At 41.4% G+C, this 24,919-nt stretch overlaps 1 protein-coding gene across 5 annotated transcripts in view; it reads right to left on the bottom strand.

The window, feature by feature from the left end:
• The window catches only part of CLCN1 (chloride voltage-gated channel 1), a 57,803-nt gene that overhangs the window by 31,195 nt on the left and 1,689 nt on the right, over positions 1 to 24,919 (bottom strand). For 4 of the 5 annotated variants that reach the window (XM_018074551.2, XM_018074550.2, XM_008930951.3 and 1 more), the window contains exon 1: positions 5,197 to 5,591. The exons of the other annotated variant lie outside the window; for it this stretch is intronic. In XM_018074551.2, coding sequence (XP_017930040.2) covers positions 5,197 to 5,409 — 213 coding nt within the window. In that variant the 5' untranslated portion in view covers positions 5,410 to 5,591. Of the gene's footprint in view, positions 1 to 5,196; positions 5,592 to 24,919 lie in introns of those variants that run through there. 5 annotated transcript variants of the gene reach the window in all.

Consider the following 24,919-nt stretch of genomic DNA (forward strand, 5'->3'; position numbering starts at 1 on the left):
CTTCAATGAACCAGGTTTAGCTTTACTTCAGGTCAGGTTACCACCTGATGCACTTCCCACCTGTAAGAAGGCAACTCTGCTTCCTCCGCAGTACAACATCTGCTGCTCTGAGATTTTCTGGCAGGAGGAGAGTGAGCAATGTTTTTATCAGTGAAGTCAAACACTTTAGCTGGAGAACAATTAGACATAGGAGAGAGATAATGCACTACCACACACTTAGAAGACATTTCTATTTGACAGTTCCTGCCTCCTCCTTTTGAGGTAACACAAGAGATGTTCCTGTTCCCCTAAGATAAAATAGATTCAGAGACTCAAAGAGAGATTTACACTGGAAGGCACCTCCGGAAGTTTCCAGGCCAAGCCTCTGCCCACAGAATGCAAACTCCAAAGCCAGATAAACCAGATTAGGCTGCTCAAGACTTTGTCCCAGGCAATTCCTAAACATCTCCAAGGGTGGAATTTTTTCAGCTTCTCTGAGCACCTGTTTCAGTGCTCTATCAGTTAATACTTCAGTATAACACATATGACTGAATGTCCTAATTATTTTATTTATTTGCACGTATTCCTCAAGAGACACTTGAACCATATGCCATAGCTCCCTTTGGAAATCCTAGTGGATTTTTTTTCACTGAACACATCTATGCTTTATTAAATCATGCTGTTCTAAAGGTGGCTCACCTAGTGTTTCTTGGACAGATTGATCCTACCTGAACAGCTGAAGGTATTCTTCTTTTCATCACTGTATTGGAAACTACACAAATTTAATGCAATTATTAACCATATGATTACCAACACATTCTAGGTAAATTAAGCAATGCAGATCCTTTGCAGTGAGGAATGGCCATGCTCTGAACTCCATAATACAGTCAGGACAGTGAAACATCAGGCTGAAGAATTTCATCTAAAAGCTGCCACATACAGAATGCAGTCCTACATAGCAAACTGCTCAGGTTTTTTTCTCTCACTGTGTCTATTTCAGCCAAAAATGCTAAGTACTAACAGATTTTAGACAAATGCATCTTCACATCACCTCAGCTAGTGTTTCATTGCTGTTAAATGGTCATGAGGGATGCATTTATATCAAATATAGCTTAAACTCAATTGTGAACTCAAACCTATATCAAATATGAAATTCAAATTAGAATCTTCCATCTGCCAGATAGAACACCATGACAGTCTAATAGTAAGAATGTTGAAAGTCCTCATATGGTATCTCGGTTCACTGCTTCTGGCTGGCTGGAAAATGGTGCACTCAGGATGTGGGAAAAAAGAAGTTAGTCCACAGATATAAAAAAAAAGAAGTTTGTCCTGCCAAACAAGATGGTTTCAACTCATTTGCACATGTGCTTTGCTTCTCCAGGAATCTGGCAGTATCTAAAATGGTAAGAGATTGTGGGACAGAGAAAGAATCCAGAAAGCAGAGGATTACCTTAAAGCAAAATTAGGTTAGGCAAGAACTATCTACTCCACTAGAAGGCATGTAAAACTAAAAATATAACACAGTAAGACTCTGACTGTTTCTTCTTCTGTTGCTCCCTCACTAACACAAGGAACACAGGATTTCTGAGCACCAGAAAAATTGAAGACAATTTTATAAGATCTCAGTTACCACCTAAGGGTTGAATCAGAAAAGGTACTATCATGCCTAGCTTGGCTAAATGCTGAGTGAGACCGTGATAATGGTGTAAAACCAGCTGAAGGTGTAAATACCACTAAAGATTAAGGGGAGGAACATACATATATAAAAAAAAAACATCCAGGGAGAAAACACAGCGAGGGTGAAGAACATTTTCAGGGTTTGTCTTCCCAAAAACTGGGGAATTTTCATTGCTTGAGTAACAGAGGAAAAGCTGCACAGAATCTCAGAGAAAAAATACATCACAATCTCAAGACTTTTCTGGGAGCTATTTTCTGAGAGCTCAGCACATGTATAAAACTGTTCTCTCACAGTCCAAAGTCTAAGCTATTTCCCATGCCGTTCAGACTGAACAATACATTTTACACAGAATACTCCAGTCCTGAAACCCCCCTTCCCCAGCACTGTCAGTGCATCCTGTTTATAAGTTGTTGCTCCTAGTCACTGAGGCAGTCCTGGGCTCTGCTTCTCATCCCTTTCATTCCAGCCTTGTAACCATCCTTCTATCTTCATTAGGTGAATTTTTTCTGATGGATCACAAAAGAGAAGCCATATTGGTCTCAAAGGTGAAAACTCCCAGAATTAACCGCATAAGTAGATTCAGATGTCAGTAAAAAGTAGAGCCAGTGAGGCACATGCAAGCAGTGGGGGACAGCAACAAAGTAATAGTTTTTCCTGTAGAAAAGTTGGCAAAGGGGAGGGTCTGTCAGCAATTCCATTACTTGAAGGGCGAGAGGGGTTGGAGAGAAACATCAGAGCAAGACTTCGTGGAGGGGAACAATGAAGGACAAAAGGGAAAAAATACAGCTTGCAAAAAAATCCACGCAAAAGGAAAACATGTCCCCATCTACCCCCTCTTGAGGGTGGTTCAACACAGGAACAGATACCCAGAGAGCTGGGGAATCTTCAGTCTTGGAGATGCTCAGAATGTGCCCGGAAAAGGCCCTGAACAACCTGACCTGTCTTTGGAGTCAGTCCTGCTGTGAGTAGGAGCTTGGGCTGGAGAGCTCCAGAGGCCCTCTCACCTACCTCTCTGTGAGCCTGTTATTCTGTATTACTGCATTGCCTGATTTCGTATTGCACATGCCTCCCACTACACCCATCTGTGTATTGCTGAGTGAGCTCTCTGCCAGGAACACACTTTCTATAGTCACAAATAACACAGCTTCTAAATACTTCACCAGCTGTAGCTGCTTTTTCATGCAGACAGAAAGCAATACAAAATCCTACAGTGTATGATAATGTATATTTTTATCAAGGTATGTTATATCATCTATCATATATCTACTATCTGTTATCTTAATTGTCCAACATCATGTGTATATTATTATTTTTATTATTATTATTATCATCCTACTATTATTTTGTTATCTATTAAGCACTATATGCTTTTTTACCATTTGAAGGTCCAAGGCAAAAGACCAAGACTTCACTGTTCTAGGGCCTGTGTAAATCCAATCAAATCACAGGTAAAACAGAAGGCAACAGCTAGCAAAAGAAAAGTGTACAACAGAATCAAAACCTCTCTCTGCCAAATGTTTTTTCACGCATCAGTGGAGAAAGAAATCTTAATGATTAATCTAGATGGAAATGGATGAAAACATGTGCAGCAGGTTGTTTTTCATGTTAATAACATGCTAATAAGTATGCATGTTTGTACAAAGTATACATGCATATTTATAATTTATCTGAATGTGGATGAATGGCTAGCAAAATACACACATGCACAGCAAGCCTGGCTTTGCCAGAATATGTCTGCATACAAAGTTTCATACATAAACATACAAGCATATGTGTACATGGTTGTTTATGTGAAGTATTTCTGGGACATATTTTTCAGTAAAACTATAAATAGAACAGTCTTTTTTTTCGGTTGCAAATTTTGTTCACAAATGCATGTTTGCTTGGGGACATATCTGCCTGAAGATATCCTTGGGAATGGATTTGATGGCCTTCTTGTTTGTGCTTGAGGTTGTCTATCTACGTGCACTGACCATCATGCCTCTGGAGCCGAGGGCAGAGACATTCTGGTGCCAGGCAGCAAGAGCGCAGCAGTGTGTTGTATCTCCTTACTGTGTCATCTGTGTCTGCTGGTGAGTATGGTTTTAGATGTGTGGGACTGGCGTATCTGGTGGATGTGCGTGAACTGGAATGTTTCTGGGATGCACTTAACTGGAGAAGCAGTTTACATCCTGCAGCTCCCTCCCACACCCCAGCTCACTGTCTGTTCATGGTGCACACACCAAGATGCATTTCCTTTGCCCATCTCAGCTCTCCAGCCCCAGGTGCTGCCGTACTTGCACCCCATGGGGCAGGCGTGACCCCCAGTGGAGTTCTGCTCCAGGTGGGCACACGCACCTCTCCATCCTGTCCCACCCCACCCCATGCTCCAGTCAGACCTTTTCGAGAGGCCTTCCCAGTGGCGCTGCTGATTACAAACCATCCGGGGGGTAGTTTTGGAAGACTTTAGTGTAGGACACATGCAAATTCTCTGATGTTTTAGTTTCAGAAGAGAAATTCCTGAATATGGCCAGATAACCAATTCTCTTATCTTTTGTGATGTGACACATAACCATCCTCCTTGGGATGCTTATCTACTGGAAGAAATTTTCTTGGTGCCAAATGTGGCTTTTTTTTCTATCACTAAATCACAAATGTCTTCCCCCACCAATTATTCACCATCCATGTAAGGGGATTTGTATTCATGTAAGGAGAAACACCCGCTCTATGAATTGCACATTCACACACTCTCTCCCTCATCATTTAATTGGATCCTTCATTGCACCAAAGCCCTCTTAGGTCAGATTGGTTTGAGCAGAGTGGTAGGAAATTAGATACCAGGGCTCTGCTATAAAACCTCCCTTTGCATGAGGGTGTCCCAAAAGTAGAGGTAAAGAAGATACAGAGAGTGGTGGAACAAGAAGCCATAACCAGAGTACATCTCTGTCCCAGATATTTTTCTGAACCACTGCTTTTATGAACTACAACAAAAGCCAGGTCAAGTGTAAGGGTTAGAAAATCCCTCATTTACAGCTCCCCTAAGAATTACCAAAACTATCAATATACATGTATGGGTCTATGACCACGAAGTTCTTTTTGGTCAGAGAAAAGTCACAAGAGAGCTTTACTTCATCTATACAGCTGTGCAGACAGATACCCATCCATCTACATCACTGTTCTCTTTGATTTTATTCACTCTTCTGCTCTATTTAATATCACTATGCAGATGAAGGCAGCTGCAGCTTCTCTTTGTTGTTACAAATACATTAATGCACTTGTTGATTTTTCCCCATCCCAGCATGTCCATTCCAACTCTCATTGAATCTATGGCAGGTGAAAATGACCTCTGACTTGAAATGCTGATAAGGACTCCTGGCTTTAAGTACAACCCTGAATGCCAATGCCTGACCTGGGAGTCAACAAACAGAAAGGGGAGAATTGGTAGGACTGGGAATGGACAGTGATGTGTCCTCTACCAGCACTGTTCTGGGAGCCCTAAGAGCCTATGTGATCTCAGGGAGACCTGTGCTGCCACAAACATCCCAGTTGTCCAGCCCTACCTGTGGGTAGCTGAGGGAGTTCTCCAGGTAGCGCGGGTCGTCCCCTGTCCCCCCGGCCTCGCGTCCTGCCTCCAGGGGTATCCCATAACGGGTGCATTTCTCAAAGCAGACATAGTCGTATTGCGGTGTGCCCCCCCACAAAGCTGGCTTCGATTCGGGTTCCTGCGTCATGGTCTCTGAGCTCTCCATGCCTCTACTCTTCCTCACGCTCATCCTTAACGGAGCTGCTGCTCTGGGCCTTACCTAGAACCACCTCGTGTTCTGGCAGAGAGCAAGGCCTCCGCATTTTCTGCTGCTCCTTCCTTCTTTTTTTCTCTCCTCAGACCACTCTGACTTGTCCTATTCTTGCACTCTCTTTCTCTCTGCACCCCCTACCCTCCTCCTCCTTGTGCCTCTCTCACTTTCTTCCCTTCCTGCACAAAGGCAGTGATGACAGGGTTCAACTATATTTATAGCAACCTTCATCTGCCACATGATTCCTCAGTACTGTGCCTGATCTCAGCAAAAGGCAATAACTCTGTTGGGATTGAATATCAGGTGTGAGCAAGAGGGGAACTCCTGAAGGAGAGGGAAGGGGGAGGGGGAAGGAGGTGGTATGACAGACAGAGATATAAGTACAGAGAAAGAAAGCAGACAGGAGGAAGCAGAAAATATTATCCAGGACATCAGTTCTTTCACAGCTTCCCATCCTGAGCAAGCTGTGTTTGCAATGACTACAAAAGTCAAGGGGCTTCCTCATTCTCTCCCCAGATACCAGATGTCCAAAAGACTGAGTGACAATCATAAAGATGCCAGCAACTATGATGAGATGGAACAAGATAGGTGCCCACTTAGTGTCCCAAGAAAATTTTACCTAAGTCCACGGCCCACAAGAGAAGGAACAATCCCAATGGAGAAGTCAGGCATCCCTGTAAACTGCTGAGCATTACAGTCTAATCTCAGCCTTCCCACGTGCCCTTATGGGGAACACTTTGCACTTTGAAGAAAGTCACCAAACTGCTCTGCAGGTACTCAATTATAGGTGTATGCAGAAATTTATTCTTCTTAATGCTCATTTTTCACACACTAGAGCATTGAACAGCTTTTTTTCTCCAATCTGCCAGTTGTTTCTCAGCCAGGGAAAAAAGCAACAAGCTGAGCCAACACCAGTGAGCTACCAGACAGTGCTAGGAATAAGAAGCGTGTTAGAGCAACATGGCCTAGAGGCATCTACCAGTACTGCCAGTGTGCTGCCTGTATCCATTCTGATAGCTGTTAATTACGAAAGAACAGTGAGTTCAGGATCCTAAAAACTGTGTACAAAAAAGAAAGAAAAAAGACCTCACATGTCAAGCTTCTCATACTGCAGGATAAGAGATTTGCAGGCAGGATGGTGTTGAAAGAGAGGCAAAATTCCAAGCAGTGGTCCCATTGTTTCATTTTGCAGACCCCTGTAAAACATTTCTTCTTTTGCTTTTTCTTAATCTGCATAGTCCTTGAGAGTGAATTAGAAAGAAAGTCTCCAAGAAGAAGACACACCTAATTTCCTCCATAAATCACCTTTTCAACTCCTCCAGTGTTTCCGCTAAGATATCCATATCGATGTTCATTAGCAATAATATCCATGCGGATATTGTTAGTCTCTACAACCCACAACTGGTGGTGGGCCAGGCAAGCACTGAATATTTACAAAAGCAATACCAGTGCTGCCTCAAAATCTAGAGACTTACCTGTTTCATTCCCACCAGCACTCACTTTACCATCAACAAGCAATGTTTTCTGGAGGAAGGCTACCTACCAACCAGTAGGACAAAACTTGTAATGAGTCACCTTAAAGAAGAGTTTCTAAGTGACTGTGTCTAGGAAATCAGAGAAAAACATTTGGATACCCTCATAGATTACCATCTATAAAAGCATTAATTGCTCCCAACATACTGATATGCTTTTGGAAGACCAATGTCACTATGGCATAGCATATACTATATAGTGTATAAAACATAAAAAACTCTGTAGAATATAAGTGCACATCATATATAGGAAGCCTAAACACCAACCACAGTAAGGCTCAGTAAACATCAAAGCTGTAATACAGTGCCAGATCTTTAGTTCCTATTACGTGTACCGGAGGGGAACACTCATCACAGCCACTGGAAAAAACTACTGAGAACCTTTACCCAAAAGTTCACTCTTCTAGCTCATGTTTTTCAAGAGGCACAAGAATAGCACATTAGAAATTGCTACAGTATGAAAATGAACCCCACACTGCCAGCTAATCAAACTCTACTCTCTCTCTTGCCTAATATTGTTGTGAAATTTCCATGGGAAATAATTATATAATAATAGCCTAAAATAGGATGATCCTACCCTGAAAGGCTTTTTCCAAGAATTGTCCCCCTCAGCCTCTCAGCACCAGTGTCACTCACCTTATCAATAAAAGCATGAATGATCCCAAGGCCAACATTCACCAAATGACTCTAGATGCCACTTGAACCTCTACTATCCACATGAAGAAGGCAACCTACAAAAACCCTGAGCCCTCATTCTTGCTTTCCGCAACATAATACATCTCATCCAGTGCATGGAGTGGTAGAGTGATAATTGAACAACCATTGTGCTGTGGTGGTACCTATGTACACTCTAAAGACCTAGCTCCAAGGACATCTGCAGCTAAGGACCTAGGATTTATCTGATTACCGGTGGGACAGCACTTCTCATCAAAAAATATCTCTACCCCTGGTCTCCATACTGCGATACCGTTTAACAAGAAAAAGACTGAGAACTGATCTAACAAAATGTATAGTTCCAGCTCTGCCTGTTGTCTTGCCTGTGTTTTCAGATCCACAGAGTAACATAAGTACAGAATACAGAGCACACTCCAAAAAAAGTCTGCCTTTCTGCATTGCTGCTGCCTGGCAACTGCTGTCAAATCTCCCCTATCACTTTTCCTGTAACTTCTTGCCACAGTTCTTCTTCCTGTATTTTCTTTATTGTTCATTTGTCCTGCTTTCTACTACCCAGGGCTTGCTCTGCCCTTATACCAGGACTCAGCAGTTTAGCACTGCTGCTGCTTAAGATGTTGCCAGCAGACTCAGGAAACTAGCACAGACAAAAAAGAGAAGAAGATTTAATAACCATCTTGCACTAGCTACAAACACAGATGATCTGTATGCATAGCTTGACTCTTCAGGTGCACCTAAGCCTCTTGAAAAGGCTCACAAAAGTTTCTGGACTGCTCATGGCATGCAAGAGGAAAGGTATACAACTTGCTCATACACCTTTTTTTTTTTCTTTGCACATTACAGGCCCTAGTGGGACTGCAAAGTATGTTTCTGAGTGTACTTCCTTCAAGCAGGGCATCTTTGTGACAGATGAAACTGCAGCTATAGTCCAAATTAAGGTATTAAGTGATGGAAAAGGAAGGAACAGAAGTTGGAAGAACTCTCACCCAAGATGGGTCTCTTCAGTCAGCCATCTATTTTTCTCCCTCTTCTTCCTAGTTTTCTCTCAGGTCTCCCTTTATCTGCCTTTATTTCTCCTGCATGCTTTTCAAGATGCAGAAAATAAACATATAATTCCCTCATATATGTATATAATGGCCTTCCCATTCTACTGCCTTTATAGTGAAAGCTCTGATAGGGTGAGGGGACAGATAATTGAAGACTTGCACTTCTCTTATGGAGATTTATCACCTGAAATCCCAGTACTATTAGTCTACAGTGACAATCTTAATGTTCCCTGTGCTCTGCCCACACAATTATCAGATATCATTCTAACTTCTGAGACTTCTGCTTATGCTAGAGCTTTTTTTGGTTTGTTGTGTAGCAGATTCATCCTAAAAGATCTAGACCACTTCATGATCTCACTGTATACAAATGCAATGGCCCACCACCAGACTGCAGCCTCCTCTGGAACAAAACATCATGTTTGTTTTTCAGCTGCCACCAATACTTCATACACAGACATTATAGCAGCTGGTAGTGCAAGCCCTCTACCACCCCAGACTGACAGAAGTTGAATTTTCTGAGGCAGTTATTGTTACTCAGAACCCTGCATGCAGAATAGAAAAACAGTCATTTAAGAACAAAGAAAAAATAGCATTCTGTGCTTTAGAAAGCTCAGTCCAACAGGTCTACCAGGCTGTGAACGAGAGTGTAAAAGATAGATATGAGACAAAAGAAACTGTAAAGGTGAAAAAGGGAGTTTTAAAGGAGGAAGAGGAGAAAGGTAACAAAAGGAGGACTACTTAACAGCAACAGAGGGTCTAAGAGATAAACACAGAGGTAAAAAGAGACAAAGCACAGAAGGGCATGAGACAATGAGATGCTGGACAGGAAGAAGATACAACAAGCGTATTTTGCCTCAAGCAATAGCTTGAGATAGAGCAGAAAAAGATGGAAAAGGCAGGAAAAAGATTTCAGTATGTGTCAGATAAGGCAATGGCTTCTAAATGAGAACAAAGTGCTCGACTAGGACATTTTATTAGAAGAATACCCATGGTGGCTTCAAAGAGCTACAGGAGGCAATTAGAGCTTTGGCAGAGAGAGAATGCTGTGAAAAGGGTTAGGAAGAGGGAGGGAAACTGGAAGAAAAGGCAGCTTTTGAAGTTAAAGAAAGATATAGATCATGGACTGAGGCTTGAACAGCAGCAAAAGACAAAAATTTAAGCTGTGCAGGGGCACATAGTAAGCCAGGAGACACAATGACAGAGAATTCTCAGAGGACACTTAAAAGAAGGGTTGAATTCACAGCAAAAAGTAAAAAGACCAGAAAGTTCAAGAGCTTTCATCATGGAGAAATAACAAGATAATATGATGATATTCAAGTGGACATGTACTGACTAATACTAGACTGAATAGAGTAAAATTGACAGAAACAGGGTAGATTTTGAGAATCATTAGCTTTTGATAACTCAAGTAGAGAGAGGCAGAATGGGGGAAAAATCTCACAATTGAAAGCAGGTAAATACTTACAGGAACACAAGGACATGAAGGAGCCATTGAAGTACATGTTGGAATAGATGAATTTGGAAGGAAACTTGAATAGATCATGATAGGGCATGATGACACTGTGGTATGACATGATATGACAGTATGATATACCATGACTTGACAAAAAATAAATGAACTTTAAAGTTATGTCTCAGTTCCAGAAACAATCCAACTGTGACAGTCTGCACAGAGCACCATATCCATGTTAATGCTGGCACTTAAGGTAAATTACTTGTTAACTTGAGATTGTCTTGTCCTACATCACAATGTGGTCACAGGTTGGAACTGAGAGCAAAAATAACAAGCAGAGAGAACGTAAACAAACACAGCAACAAGAGCAAGATACAGAAAATCAGATGAAAGAGAAGACAGCAAAATTAGGTTTTATAAATGGATCCCAGCTCATTCGGAGCTTTAAAGTGGATCTGACTGTCCTGGTGAGACCATCAGGCTTCAAAACTCAAAACAGAACAGCCTTTACTGGAATAAAAATAAGATAATTTGATTTTTTTAAACAGAGAAAACTTCAAGCATGCAAGTCAGGAAGCACAGAAATAAATATATAGCTCATACACAACTCTTCCCCACCCACTGTGACCTTGGTTGCAATTAAGCTGATGACCTTCTGAGCTGCTAAAATTTTGTGCTTACAGTCTATTGCCTAGGAGATTGTTTCCATACCTCCACAGCTTGGATGACTCCTCCCCTACAGCTGCCCCTCTTCTTAAATTGCAGTCCTCAATTCCATCAGTGATTCCCTACCCTACAGCATCCTGTAGCTTCTATTAAATAATTTCTTCTTTGCATATGCTCAAAGACTTTCCAAATGAAGAGGTGTCTCACTGGCGGGGTAGAGAAGTGATTGTCTTGTCTTAGAATAAACCAAGAACAAATCAAATAGGCACAGTGTGTATACAAGTGCCAAAAAGTTAAAGAAAAAACTAATAGTGGACTGCTGAGAAGCAGAAAACTTTTTATAACTGGACCGTGCATCCAAAAGCAGCTAAAGTCAGTGAGAACTAGCAAACATTTAACTGTTTGAAGTGGATTCAGTGGATTTCTTATTTTCTAGGATAATAATTTTGCATGACAAACATTCTCTGATGTAATTGGCTTGAAGACAGTTTTAGCAGAAAGGACCAAAGAACATCTAGGAAATACAGATTTATTAGGGATGCTTCTAAGCTAGTGAATTTCTTTTTATTTCAGCACAGATAATCTACAGCTTGTGCCTTTCTTCCCCTTCTCTCTATAGATTGCCTGTTGCATAGGTAAAATTCATAATTGCACATTAGGTCTGTCAATCATGCTATTACACAGCAGCATGACTGACATCACGAGGGTGGAAAGAAAGTGCAGTGATGAGCTGCACAGAGCTGGGCTGCCACAGGCTGTGCCAGGGCTCCTGGTTTTGAGTCGGATTTGGCTAATTTCAAGTGAAGAATGCTGCCTCTTATGTAAGCCATGGCCAACTAGGAAAATGTGTGGTCAAAGCTGAAAGGTTTAGGAAGAGGAATGGCTTATGAAGTAAAATTATTTGGACTGAGTTGAAACGGGAAAGTTTCAAGGACATGTTTGTGGTGAGCTTGAGCTGGCGTTGGTCAAGAAGAAGAGAGCGTAAGTATGGACAGAGTATCTCCAGAAGGCCGTAGCTAGGATTAGAGATATGCAAGAAAAGAAATAATGTATTTAATTTTCTTGGTATATGTTCAACTTTCAAAGTCTTGAAAAGTAATTTCTTTGAAGCCCTATAATCTATAGATATCTCTGAAAGAGTGATTACATTACATAATTTAGGGGACTTAAGGAGCAGACTGGTTGAAAAGGACAGTCCTAATTTTTTACATACTGGAACTAGTGATCAGGAAGCTTGATGCAAGAAAAAAAATTAATTTTTCAGCCAGCTCAGCTCTCCATTCCAGGTGATGAACAGCCACGTGAATATTAGTAAAGAAGTGGTCAGGAACACACCTAGAAATGAGGAAAGGGACTGTCTTTTCTGATTGCAGCAGAGACATAATCAACCATAACCCTTTTCTCAGTAACATGTGAGTCTTGCTTACATTTCAGACTTCCACCATGATTAGAGCAAGTGCTGTGAACTACTTACAAGAATTCCATGGTTGCCAAGTACTAGTTGTTGTCTGTACAAGTTTATCCTGTCCTGTCTCAGATAGCCGAGACAAATGGTGTCAATATAAAAGTTATAGCACAGATTGTATTATCATTGCCATTCAAGATTTTTTATATGCCTTATTTACTATGTTATACTAGTAAATCTTAGTTTTGACTAAGCTTCCTGTTTTCCTTCTCCTTCCTCCATCTAAATGCAGATACCTATACAAAAGCACCTAATCATCCAGCACAGCTGAGGTCTTGCCTGTTTCCCATAAAACAATCCCTGGTGGTAATATGAGATAAAGACTAAGGTAAACAGAGGGAAGATAGTGTTTCTCTTGGCAGACTGAATAATAAATCCATCACAAATGAGGGCAAAGCAATTCCCCTGCAGCAATAACCTTTCCTGTTATCACTGGCTGCTGATACAGGGATGATAGTGAGAGTCAGCTGACATTCACTGGACTCTCTCCCTCTTTTATCAGTCCTTTGCTTTGACTTGTAGGAAGGTGTTGGGGTAAGGGAAGAAGAACTGCATCAAGCAAGTGCATCCAGGTTGAAGTACTGGGCCATTCTTGGCATGAAGGCTGCAGAAAGTCTTTTCTCTGTGGAACTTATTAAACTAAAGCTGCTGCATACTTACCAGCAAGAGCCTATTTTGACTGTCACAAGGGAAAAAGTGCAAGAAGTACTCCAGGGCCATGAAGCAGAAACAATCTCCAGATGTCAAAGAGAGAGGAAGCCTAGTATTTCCAGTTGATGACAAAATAAGTCAGCAGAAGAAAGTGCAGGAAGTTGCCCATAAATGGCATTACGTCCCAGAACTGGCATTTAATGTCCATGCCATCTAAAAATATAAAATATTTTTATTTATTATAAATAAAGCTGGAACAGGAGTCCAAGAAGTGGACATAGATCAACATAAGAAGCTGTTGACCGAAATCAGGAATGGTGGAGAGATAATGAGCCAACGCAGAAGAAGATGCAGAGGATAAACAGTGGAAACTATGCTACCTTTCATTCAAGTTGAGAACAGAAATTAGTTCTAGGAGCTGCTAAACTCAGACTGTTTATGAGAAATTATAGATTTTTGGATGCCATGTTTGTTTGTGTAACAGCATTGCTCACAGTCCTGCTCGTGCATTATTAGGTGTTCAGAGTCAGCAATAAACCCTAAGAGTATCTTGGTATCTTCTTCAAACACTGCCCTTGGTCTGGGGTGTATATCAATTTTTGCCCATCTGTATCACAGACAGATTTTATTCCACAAATAGCGTTATGTCTATAGAATATTTTGATATGGATAAGTCAGTAAACCAAAAAAAAGCAGAGATGGTCCTTGTGAAATTTTTCAAATCCCATTCCCTCTGCTGGTTGTTCTTGCATCAGGGAGAGCATTGCTGCTCTCTGACAGGTGCACTGACTGGTCTGGGGACCTTTACTTTGCAGAGGAGGACAAATATCTCAGACCACAGGTTTTGTGCACCACAAGGACGATGGGCTCATACAAGTCTGCAGGCTCCTCAGACACATTGTGCTGAGGCATAAGCTGTGCCACCTGCTGAAGACTCGTTGCCCTGGGAAGAAGATGCAGCTGACCCTTGCCATGGCAAATTACAACCTCATCTTTATCAGTGTTCAAAGGGAGAAGGCGATTCAGAAGGTGTTGCTATGGTGCCTCCCTGTACCATGAGGACCACAGCTCTGGCTACAGAACTGGCTGGTATACAGCACTGCTGGTACCAGTGGCATCACCACTGCTGGCCACCAGGTTCCTTTCTCCCATTCTCTCTCCCTCCAAATGAAACTGCTCAAAATGCTGTCGTTAAACCCCATGGGATGGGGGTAAAGTCTCTGTAGGTACACAGTATTCTTTTGGCTTTGGGCAGGAGGGTTCCCCACTGCCTTCCTGCAGGAGATCTTCACCAATCTAAGTGCACTTTGTGGCAGGACCACTTGGACAGACATGTCTGTCTATACAATTTCATACTGTTTTGCCACACTCATCATTACAATCCTGTCCGGTCTTGACCTATAGTCTTGTACACTGAGGAACATGATCATTGCACTAAATCAGCTGCTGCACATTCAGATCTGCTTAGAAGTGCTTTAATGTCTTTAATATCTGTGTTCTGATACCAGGTCTGCAATGTCATTTTTATTGAGACGCCTTCTTCAGCAGTCCTCAGTCCACAGGAGTGTTTGGAGCCAGCTGTGAATTTTTATTCTGCCCTGCTGACAGAACTGCACTGGAAACAAGAGGCAGATATCATCAAGAAGGCAGGAGGTCAGCACTCCCTAAAGGACTCCTGGTACACTCTCCAGCCAGATAATAATGCTTCTTTCACCTATATCCATGTGGAACGAATCAGTCTGAGCTGCTCCTGACTAGACAGAACCTGCATCTTGCACAAGAACATCTCATGGACAGCCTCTGGCACCTAACTGTTGTCCTTCCCAGATGACCATCTACTCTCCATAAGGGCTGTTGTCACTTCTTGCTGGCCTGATGATCATTTTAAAATGGGCATTATAGGACCTATGGAAAGACAGGTCCAAAGGCTTTGGAAAATGGCATGTACCTGATCATCTTGCCATACCTACACATAGTGATGGCTGCCAGCAGAAGGATATGGCAAACACGCAGTTGTATTAAGAGGTTTTGGAGCTGGATGGGTATTTGCCTTGTGATCCATCATTTTACAGTGAATGTTGGCAGAAGTAGAATAAGGTGTAGGATTTGGAAGTTTGATTGTCCTGACATGTTGGTTTTTTTCTTGCCATTGCTGCAGCTCCTCTGGGAAACAGATCATATCATACATTTCCTCTACACCCTGAAGAAAAAGAAGGTTCTAGGAAGTATATCACCTGCATTCTGGCAGAGAGCAGAACTAATTTTAAAAATCTGAATATTTAGAAGGTTATCAGCACACTTTGGACTGAAGATTTAGGAGAGAATCACGCATGCAAAAGCATTTTTTTCTTCAGGCTGTTTCTATGAAGGATAGCAAAGTTACAATAATTCTGTATCCTCAGGTGCAGGACAGATCAGAGTCTGTGAACAAACAAATTAGACATAGAAAGCAAATATGGTTCAATGCAAATGAAGTACCAAAACAGGAACCAAAGCAGGTACACCTGCTTCTCCAGACTGATTCCTGCAGCTGGTCTGTCCCTCCTGTACAAGGTCACTCTTCACAACAGTCTGTAGCAAGAAGCTGCATTAACAAACAATTTTCTCATCCTTTCATAGGTTTTGAACAATCATGTGACTGAGAGGTGACCAAGACGAGTTGATGGAAAACCAGTTGTCTTGATGGTTTGGATTTCTCTTCAATCAATGGCCTGAGCTAATTTAACATTACAGTCATGGACATTAGACTAATCAGGACAGGGGCAATAGGAAAGCAAATCCAAAAACAGAGGGAAGAAAATAAGTCTATCCCTTTTCACAGATACTTGACATCAGATCATATCACATTATATTATATTGTAAGACTTCACCCTGGGAAGCATAAAGAGTCAGCTGATACACTGTTATGGAATCAGCTATGTCAGTCCTCCACATTCAGTAGCAAAATGCCATCAGCTGATGATTGTTCATTCTCTTTAGACAAGATCCCTTTACTACAAACCCAAGCACACTGATCTGGGAAAGTGGGAAAAAGGAGGTAAAACCCTACACATACAAAAAGGGGTTGTGTTGGAAGTGGAAACCACTAGAGGTTCTGAAAGAGTCAAAAATCTTTGCAGAATGATTTAGAAAGGGTATGTTGGAATATCTAACATTACACTATTTGCTACGTAGCATTCAAGCAGTTTCCCACAGCGAAGGAACAGTAAAAGTAGAGAATAAGGATGACATAGGGCAGCTTAGGGCTGTAGCTGAATGGGGAGTGAAAGGTACCATGGGGAAGGACTACTTGCAGATATTCTGCCTGTTTCTGGGCCCTTGTGGTGAGGGGCTACAAGCCAGGATGGAACAAGACACTCTACCCAAGCTATGCACAGAAAAGGCTGCCTGTCACACTGTACACTGGCCTAATCAAAAGCTAGTAATATATCAGACCTTGACCTTCTTAGTCTCCCTTGTTCCACATCTCCAGACAAAGTGTCGAGTCTGGTCTTTTATCTTTTGGTATAAGGCAAGAAAAAAAAGAGAACTTTTCTGCAGTCATGGCATAAGAGTAGTTGAGACTGCTTTTGAAATATAGCTCAGTTAAAGAAGAGAGAACACACAGCAATTCAAGATTTTTCAGTGTGGCCCGAACCTTCACAGCTGTCCCAAAACTGTGAGCAGCATAAAGAAAGGACAGTCACATTCCTTTCCTTGCACTAGCTTTGATGTTTCTGCTCTGAGCATTGTCAAAGGTAAACTGACAAAAAAATATTCATATCCTCATGCAGTTAACTGCTCAGTTGTGCTCTGAGTGAGTTCACTACAGGTTAGAGGAGCAGCATGTAAGTACCAGGCTATTCATGTGGCTGTCAATATATCATGTCAACTACAAAGTACATGCTCATGTGCAGCACTAAAACATACATTTAGGGAAGAGAACTTTGCTTAGCCTTTGCTTCATCTTCCCAAGAGAAAGATTTCTATGTACCTCTGGAATAAAGTTCCTACCCCACTCTGGCTGTTTCTTCTGTCACTACTCTGTGGCACAGCTGTGATAAATTTAGTGCTGCATTTGCCATTACTTGGAAAAGCTTAGGTGATCCTGCAGCTCTTTTGCCCTATGAGCCTGAAGCATTATGGACTTCAAACTAATGGAAATGAGGTTTCCAACATGCCCTATTTCTATATGAAAATGGAACTAAAAGCAGCCTACCCTCAGTGCCATGTCCTCTATCTCTGATAATAAACTTGATGCCAAGCAGCATTAATATCAACTACCTCTTTGGTCTGGATAAGGGCTAACAGTGTTGTTAAGGAATTCAGAAGAATAAAAATGGCTGAAGAATTGTACAAAGACTTTAACAGGATGATTGAGCAATAAAATCACAGAAGTCAAAATAAATCTAAAGTGATTACTCTGAGGAGGAACAGACATTCTAGCTTTGCATACACCAGAATCCTCCAACTGTTGCTATTTAAGCTTTTACTATTTAAGAATAAGGTCTTGGGGTTACGCGGAATGGTCATGATAATGATTCTCTCAGCATTTATTTAGAATTACAGGTTAAGAAGTAGGAAAATAAGACTGAACTAAATGCAATGTGCAACTACATCTGAGTAATGTTTGCCTTTCTGTTTCTCCCAGTTTAAAAAAGAATACAATAGAACTGGAAGAAGTTTCAGAGGATGGTCAAAATTATGGAATAGCTGCTGTATGAGCAAGAGTTAAGTAGATTTGAACCTCCCAGGCTGAAAAGGGCAAGGAGATCTGGACATGAATAAAATAACGAGTGATATGAAGAAAGTGAACTGAGAAGATTTGTTTTGCTGTATCTCAGGAGGTAGGGTCAGTTGTTCAGAAGGGTCAGTTCAGAAGAACAACAACAAAAAAGTTGATCAAAAATATTCATCTTGTTCTACTGAAGTCAGAATTTCTTGGAATTTAGATGCAGGCAAAGAGTTTTAATTTGCTTCTCCATAATAGAAGTAAATGACAGGTTTGTGTGAATCACTTAACAATAAGGGTAGATAAGAGAGTTCATTACAGATGAAGAATTAAAAATACATTCTGCATCATATTTAGAAGACAATAATCTTGTAGACCAGTAGCTAACTTGCACTGCGGTTCCTCTGAGTACTTTAGTTAATTACAGAATCACAGAATATTTGAGCTTTGGATGGGACACATGCTGTCTTGTCCAATACCATGCTCAAGCAGTGTCAACAGAAGTAGGCTGCCCCAGGCTATGTCCAGACAGCTTTTGAATGTCTCCAAGGATGCAAACTCTATAACCTCTCCAGGTAACCTGTGCTAGTAGTCAGTCATGCAAATCCTCTTTCTTTATGTTCAGACAAAAATTCCTATTTCAGTTTGTGCCATTTCCATCTTGTCCTGTCACTGGGCACCAGTGAGAAGAGTCTGGCTTCACCACGTTCAGTCTTCCATCAGATGACAAGACCTCACCTGAGATTTCTCTTCTGGCTGAACAATTCCAGCTCTTTCAGCCTTTCCTCAGATGTGAGATGCTCCAGTCTCTTCATCATCTTTGTGGCCTTTTGCAGAACTCTTTCCAGTAGCTCTATATGTTTTTTGAACTGGGGAGCACAGAATTGGACACAGGACTCCAGGTATGGCCTCATCACAGCTAAGCGGAAGGACAGGATCACCTCCCACAGCCCATCAGCAACGCTCACCCTAATGCAGCCCAGGACACCACTGGCCTCCTTTGCAGCAAGGACACACTGCTGGCTCATGTTTAACTTGGTGTCCACCAGGACCCCCAGGCCAAGCTGCTTTCCAGTCAGTCAGCCCCCAGCATGGATTGGTGCATTGGATTGTTCCTCCCCAGGTGCAGGACTCTACACTTCCCTTTGTTGAACTTCATGAGATTCTTCTCTGCCCATTCCTCCACCCTGACAAGGTCCCTCTGAATGGTAATGCAAATTTCCAGCATATCAACTGCTCATCCCAGTTTTGTATTATCTGCAATCTGCTGAAAGTTTACTTAGTTCCATTATTTAGGTAATTAATGAAGAGGTTAAATGTACTGGATCCAGTATTGACCCCTGGGGTACAGTGCTAATGAGTGGCCTCTAACTGGCCTTTGTGCTACTGTTCACAACCTTTTGAGCCCTGCAGTTCAGCCAGTTTTAAATCCACTTTGAGGTCCACTTGTCTAGCCTAATTTTCTTCCTGAGGATGTTGTGGGAGACAAACGCATTGCTAAAGTCAAGATAAACTAGTCCATTGTTTTCCCTTCATCCACCAAGCTGTCATCTGATCACTGAAGGCTATATGTTGGTTAAGAGTGATTTTCCCTTCACAAATCCATGTTGGCTACTCCCAGTCATCTTCCTGTCCTTCATGTGCCTGGAAATGGTTCCCAAGATGAGTTGCTCTATCACCTTTCTGGGGATTGAGGTGAAGTGGGCCAGCCTGTAGTTTGCTGGACTTCTTGTCCTTTTTGAAGATGAGTGACATTTGTTTTATTCTCAGTAACCACTGTGAATCCCTATGATCTTTGAAAGATAAGTGAGAGTGGCCTTGCAATGAGATTGACCAACTCCCTCATACTTGTGGGTGCATCCCATTAGGTTCCATGGATGTGTCCATGTCCAGTTTGTTTAAATGCTCCCTGATCTCAACCTCTTCCAATGAGAGTCCTTGCTCTTTGTCATCTGGTCCCCTGACCATTTTGCTGTTGATATGCCTGTAGAAGCATTCTTGTTGCCCTTCATGTCCCTCACCAGATTAAATTCCAGATGAGCTTTGGTTTTCTTAACTTCATCCTCACACACTGGGCTGGTGTTTCTAGATTCCTCCCAGGTCACATGACGCTGCTTGCGCCTTCTTCTGTCTGAGTTTAGTCAGGAGCTCCTTGTTAATTCATGCAGGCTTCCTGCTGCCTTTGCTTGATTTCCTGCTCAGCAGGATGGATCATTTCTGAGCTTGGAGGAGATGATTCCTTTACACCAACCAGCTCTCTTGGAGCCCTCTTCTCTTCTGGGCCATATCCCATGGGGTTCACCCAAGCAGATCCCTGAAGAGCTAAAGACTTCTCTCCTGAACTCAAGGATTGAGATCTTGTTTTTAGCCCTTCTCTCTTCTCATATCTTGAGGCTGTCCTGAGCCTTCACACCCTGACCACTCCTTTCTCCTTTGTAAATATCGGGTCCAGCAGAGCACCTCCTCTTGCTGTCACCTTGATTATCAGTGTTAAGAACTTGTCAATGCACTTCAGAAACCTCCTGTATTGCTTGTAAACATGAAACTCTTCCAGTTGTCTGAAGAAAGCCTCATGTAATTCTGAAATCTGTTTGGAGGACTGTGATCTGTACCCAGGCTGAGTACATTCTCAATACTGGGTAAATATTTTTCTGTAGCTGTTAAAAGCAGTAAATTCTTTCTGATAGTAAAATATTTTGTAAGCTTCTGTGAGGGGTCTTCAGGCAAATTCTGTTCTTCAGTGTCCTAGTGGAGATTTGGATAACTCCAGGTCTCAGATTATAGACATCCACAGTCACTATAGCAGTTTACACCATATCAAAGAATATGTATGCTAGACTATACACAGTTAAGACTAATTGGACTAACTTTAATCTGAAACAAACCTATGGGTGCACGAGATTATGTACTTAAACGCTGCATTTCTTCACATCACCAAATCAGAAAACAACATACCACATGTAATTTGTCAGAGTTTTTAGACCTACAGATAATGGCTTTCTTTGAAAATGTGTAGGTGCCACTTACAATTGCATTATCAATACAACAGATACAGTGAAGGTGCTTTGTATTTTTATGTACTTTTAGAATCCACTCTCAGTGCTGATAGTTGATAAGCAAACATTCCTGATCCATGGCCTTTTATAAATATGTTATGGAAATGGATGACTGTGACTCCCAACATCCACTTGGTTCCTTTATGGACACATAAGAATCAATTTCTTCACCAGGAGGCAGGAATTTGTTGTAGAGGTACATGGCTGAGTTTTAACAAAGTGAGCAAAACCTTTAACCCTCCCTATATCCTTATCAATGTCAAAAGACTAAAGTGCCTGTTGCAGTCACAACTCACGGAGGATCTCTTTGTTAGTCCTATGTTCAGTGTGAAGAATACAAAAACATAACATGCTTTCTTGATGCAAAGAATCCACAATATAATCTGGTTCCCCAAAAAGTCCTGTGTCACTTAGTAAACACTAAATAAGTAGATTCTGTCTGATAAGGTGCTCTCCAACATTATTAAGCTATGTTTGTTCTCCCTCTGTGTTAATGAGTTAACAGTTATCGTTTATCATGCAGGTATGTGGAAGCTGTTCCATCAAAACTGACAACAGCAACTTACTGCTGCTTTGCTAAAGCAAACATTGAAAAAATAACTTATTTTTATGTAGTGTTTACCACCAGCTTCTCTCCAGCATGCCCATGTTTTTTGCTGTGATTTCATGGAGATTCACAACAGTAGTCGAGTTTACCTTGGGGATTTTTATTTGCTGTACATTTCAGTATTGATGAATTATTTCTCATTTACCATACTTTGTATGCCACCTGCTGTACAGCTTGGGCAGCAATTTCTGTATTCCACTTGCCCCTCTACTGCCATTGTTGAGAACTATACTAGCAACAGGTCTAACTTCTTTTAATGTCAGGAGTTCTAGTACATGGTCTTTCCATACATACACCCTCGGCCACAAACTCACCTGAAATAATTTAATCTGCTACATTGCCAAATTAGCATATATCAGCTGTCAAAACAATTATGTACTTTCTTTGTCCATATATTAAAGCTTAAAGCATATAGCTACCCTATTAAGTTTCAAACAAATGTGGGATGCCCCCATATGCCATTTATACACAAGCAAGTTTTCTTACTTTTTACAGCACAAGATCAACAGCAAGGTTTAAATTGATCAGCATGCTACCAACCTCTGGGATTTATTTGTTTGGGCAGGAGGTCTGTACCATTCATGGAAAAGCTTAAATTTTGTAGCATTATAAATAAGGGATATGTAGCTGGACAAAATCACTGAAGTATATTCTTACTGCTACTGTGCTATAATTGTGACAGCTTTCTCAGGAACAGACAACTGCAGTGCTGAGGGACACCACCACTGCTATCCCACTAGCTCCTGGTGAGAGAGCTCCTGGTGTGAGAGTTCCACTTTGTACCTGGACACTTCAGGTGGTTTGGAAATAACATTTTAAAAAGTACAATTCTGTACACCTTCCCAAAAGAACCAAATACCTGACTGATGCTGGAAACGTGTGAAAAAATATCTTTCTGCAAGTAGCAGAAAAGGCCCCTTGCACCCCCTGCCACGATGGTGCTATCCAGGGCACAGTGTTTGCAGGGAAGCTGCTCCTGTGGGGCTGTAACTGCTCCTGCGTTTCAGTACAAGGACAACATGGGCAACAGCCAGGGAAGGCAATGACGAGCGGCAGGAAAAGTCTTTAGTACCATATCTCTTGCATGTGCTACTGACCAAACTTTCTCTAGGGGAAAAAGCATTTAGGTCAGGAATATACAGCACTAGTGTGCAGCTGTGGGTGTCACCTTGGGAAGTCTTGCCTGGATTGTTTTCTGGACAGGTTGAAGGAGCTGGGTTTATTCACCCCAGAGAAGAGGCTAAGGGGGATCTATTTGCTGTCTGCCATTACCCAGAAGGAAGGTATAGACAACACAGAGCCAGGCTCTTCTCAGAGAGGCACAAAGAAAATGCAAGAGGCAACAGCCATGACTTGAAACAAGGAAAATTCATGACCAAGGAGGTTGGACAGGATACTGCCAGAGTTCCCTTCCCATCTAGATCTTACTATGACTCTGGTTTTTTTGCTTTGATAGAAACAAAAACAAAATAATGGCAGGCAAAGTTCAATTATTAATAGAACTATGGAGACCACACCTGCTAGCAATACAAACTGGAAGTGAGAGAATTTCCTCAGGAATATGCTAGGTCTCACAGCAGAGCTTATGGCCACAGCAAAATATATCAAAAAAATTCCTAGGTAGGGCAGCTCTGCACATCTCTCCCATGCAGTGATGGACTGAGTTAAAAATTCCTATTTTTCTTTTCTACTGTCACAGTCAGCAGCCTACATCTTGCCATGTACAGCTTGGCCCCGTATTCATCTGCATCTTTTGTCCTCTTCAGCTTTAGAACGGGCAATAGAAATCTGCACAAATGATCTTTCTCATGACCTCAGTTCTCCAGGTCTCTTCTGCCTTCTAATATTACTTTCTGTGTGATTGACAACATCTTCAAAAAAAAAAGAGGAGAGAGGAGCTGTGGAGAATCCCCCCTCTGCCTTGGGACAGCACAGGGAAAGGGTCACATGGGATATTTTTAGAACAGAATCCAATGGCAGGGATGTGAGGAAGGCACAGAGAAAAACACAGCTGTGAAACCTAACACTTGGCTTCATAGATATTGAGAGCAGGAACGGCAGAGAAACAGATTGAGGAGACGCAGCAGAAGACAAGTGAGGAAAAAGTATATGAGGATAACAAGAGAATGGTAAAAGAGTAAGTGAGAAAGAGGCAATGAATACCTGGGAAAGAAATGGCTAAAATAGATTATTGGAGAGGAATGGGGAAAAAAAAAGCCAGGAGTGGAAAAAATTAATAAAGTGGCCATATTATATAAATAAGCAGAGATACTTCAATCATAGAAGGGATCTAAGGACAAGAAATGGTCAGATGACTCATCAGCACTCTCATGTAGACCATTTGTGACCTTGACGGCTGACCAGCAACTACTCACTCTACCATATCTCCTCATCCCAAAGTATAAGTTACTTCACGAGTAACTTAGGTTACAGATTGTGACACTGTAATACATTTTCTAAATCAGAGGAAAATAGAAATCATTCCTACAGTCTTTGAAGTCAGGCAACGACCTACTTTCTCTCTTTTACTACTGATCAGCATGCCCAAAGAGCAGCGATTGCTTTATGTCTGATGTCTTAAAATTAATGTATGCCGCATTAGTTCAGAAGTGCTCTCTGCTATTGTTCACTCACTAAACAAGAAAGAACTAACATGACTGAGAATACGGAGTGAAGAGAGGTAATGATGACACTTGAGAGGAGCCTGCTCCTAAAGATAGCATTTAAGGTGTAAAATTGCTAAGATACTCAAATCCTGAAAGTGCCTGGTATCCACTTAAGGCAACTACATGCAGAATTATGATCCCTTTTTCACTTGCTACTTAATCCTTATAAATGTTATTCATTTTTCTTGTTTTGAGAAATAATTTATTCTTCATTGAGATTCAGTGCCTACTTAACACTAATGCTTGGATTATATCCAGCAACTAGCTGCTCTCAGTAATTAGCTGCTACTCTGCCTATGATTCCTGAGGACTTGAATATAGATGGTCATTCTCAAAGAATTCCCAACTTTACAGTCATCTCTTATGAAACAGGTTGTAGCATGGCTGCCTCCTTATCACAAAGCTTATCTGGGACTTGAATTCAATAAAGAACTGATCCTTTTGGGTTTACCTATGCAGATACCTCAGGAATCAAACAGCTACCATTTATTACCCTATCCTGACCTGTCCAGAAGCCTAAAAGAACTCTCAATGGCAAATATTTGGGATGAATTTATGAATAAATTAAGATCATGTAAGACATTTTCTTTCTTTCTCTCCCCAATAGCTATTCAGTAATATACAAATATTTTGTCAAAGACTTGCCTTCGCTCACATAATACAGACCACGATCTTTGAACTCAAGAAATCTAGTACTAGTTGTGTCTTCCCACATTCAAGAAAACTCTCATTAGTCTAAATACTCTGACTGGTCTAGTTCTACCCTAAGGAACCTAAAACTGAAAACTGTAGATATTCATGAGTTTGTTACATTTGCAGAAGAAATATAGCCATTTTAACCAAATAGCATATTTGCTATTTCTGCATCTTTTGCTGTCCCATGCTCTCTTCTTTACCACTGCTTTTGTTCAGGTTTTTATTATTTCCTTACAGTTCAGTGTCTTATGCAATCATTACAAGTTTG

The sequence above is a fragment of the Manacus vitellinus genome, unplaced genomic scaffold (assembly GCF_001715985.3).
Source record: "Manacus vitellinus isolate BGI_N305 unplaced genomic scaffold, ASM171598v3 scaffold_28_pilon, whole genome shotgun sequence".
NCBI classification, from domain to species: Eukaryota; Metazoa; Chordata; class Aves; order Passeriformes; family Pipridae; genus Manacus; species Manacus vitellinus.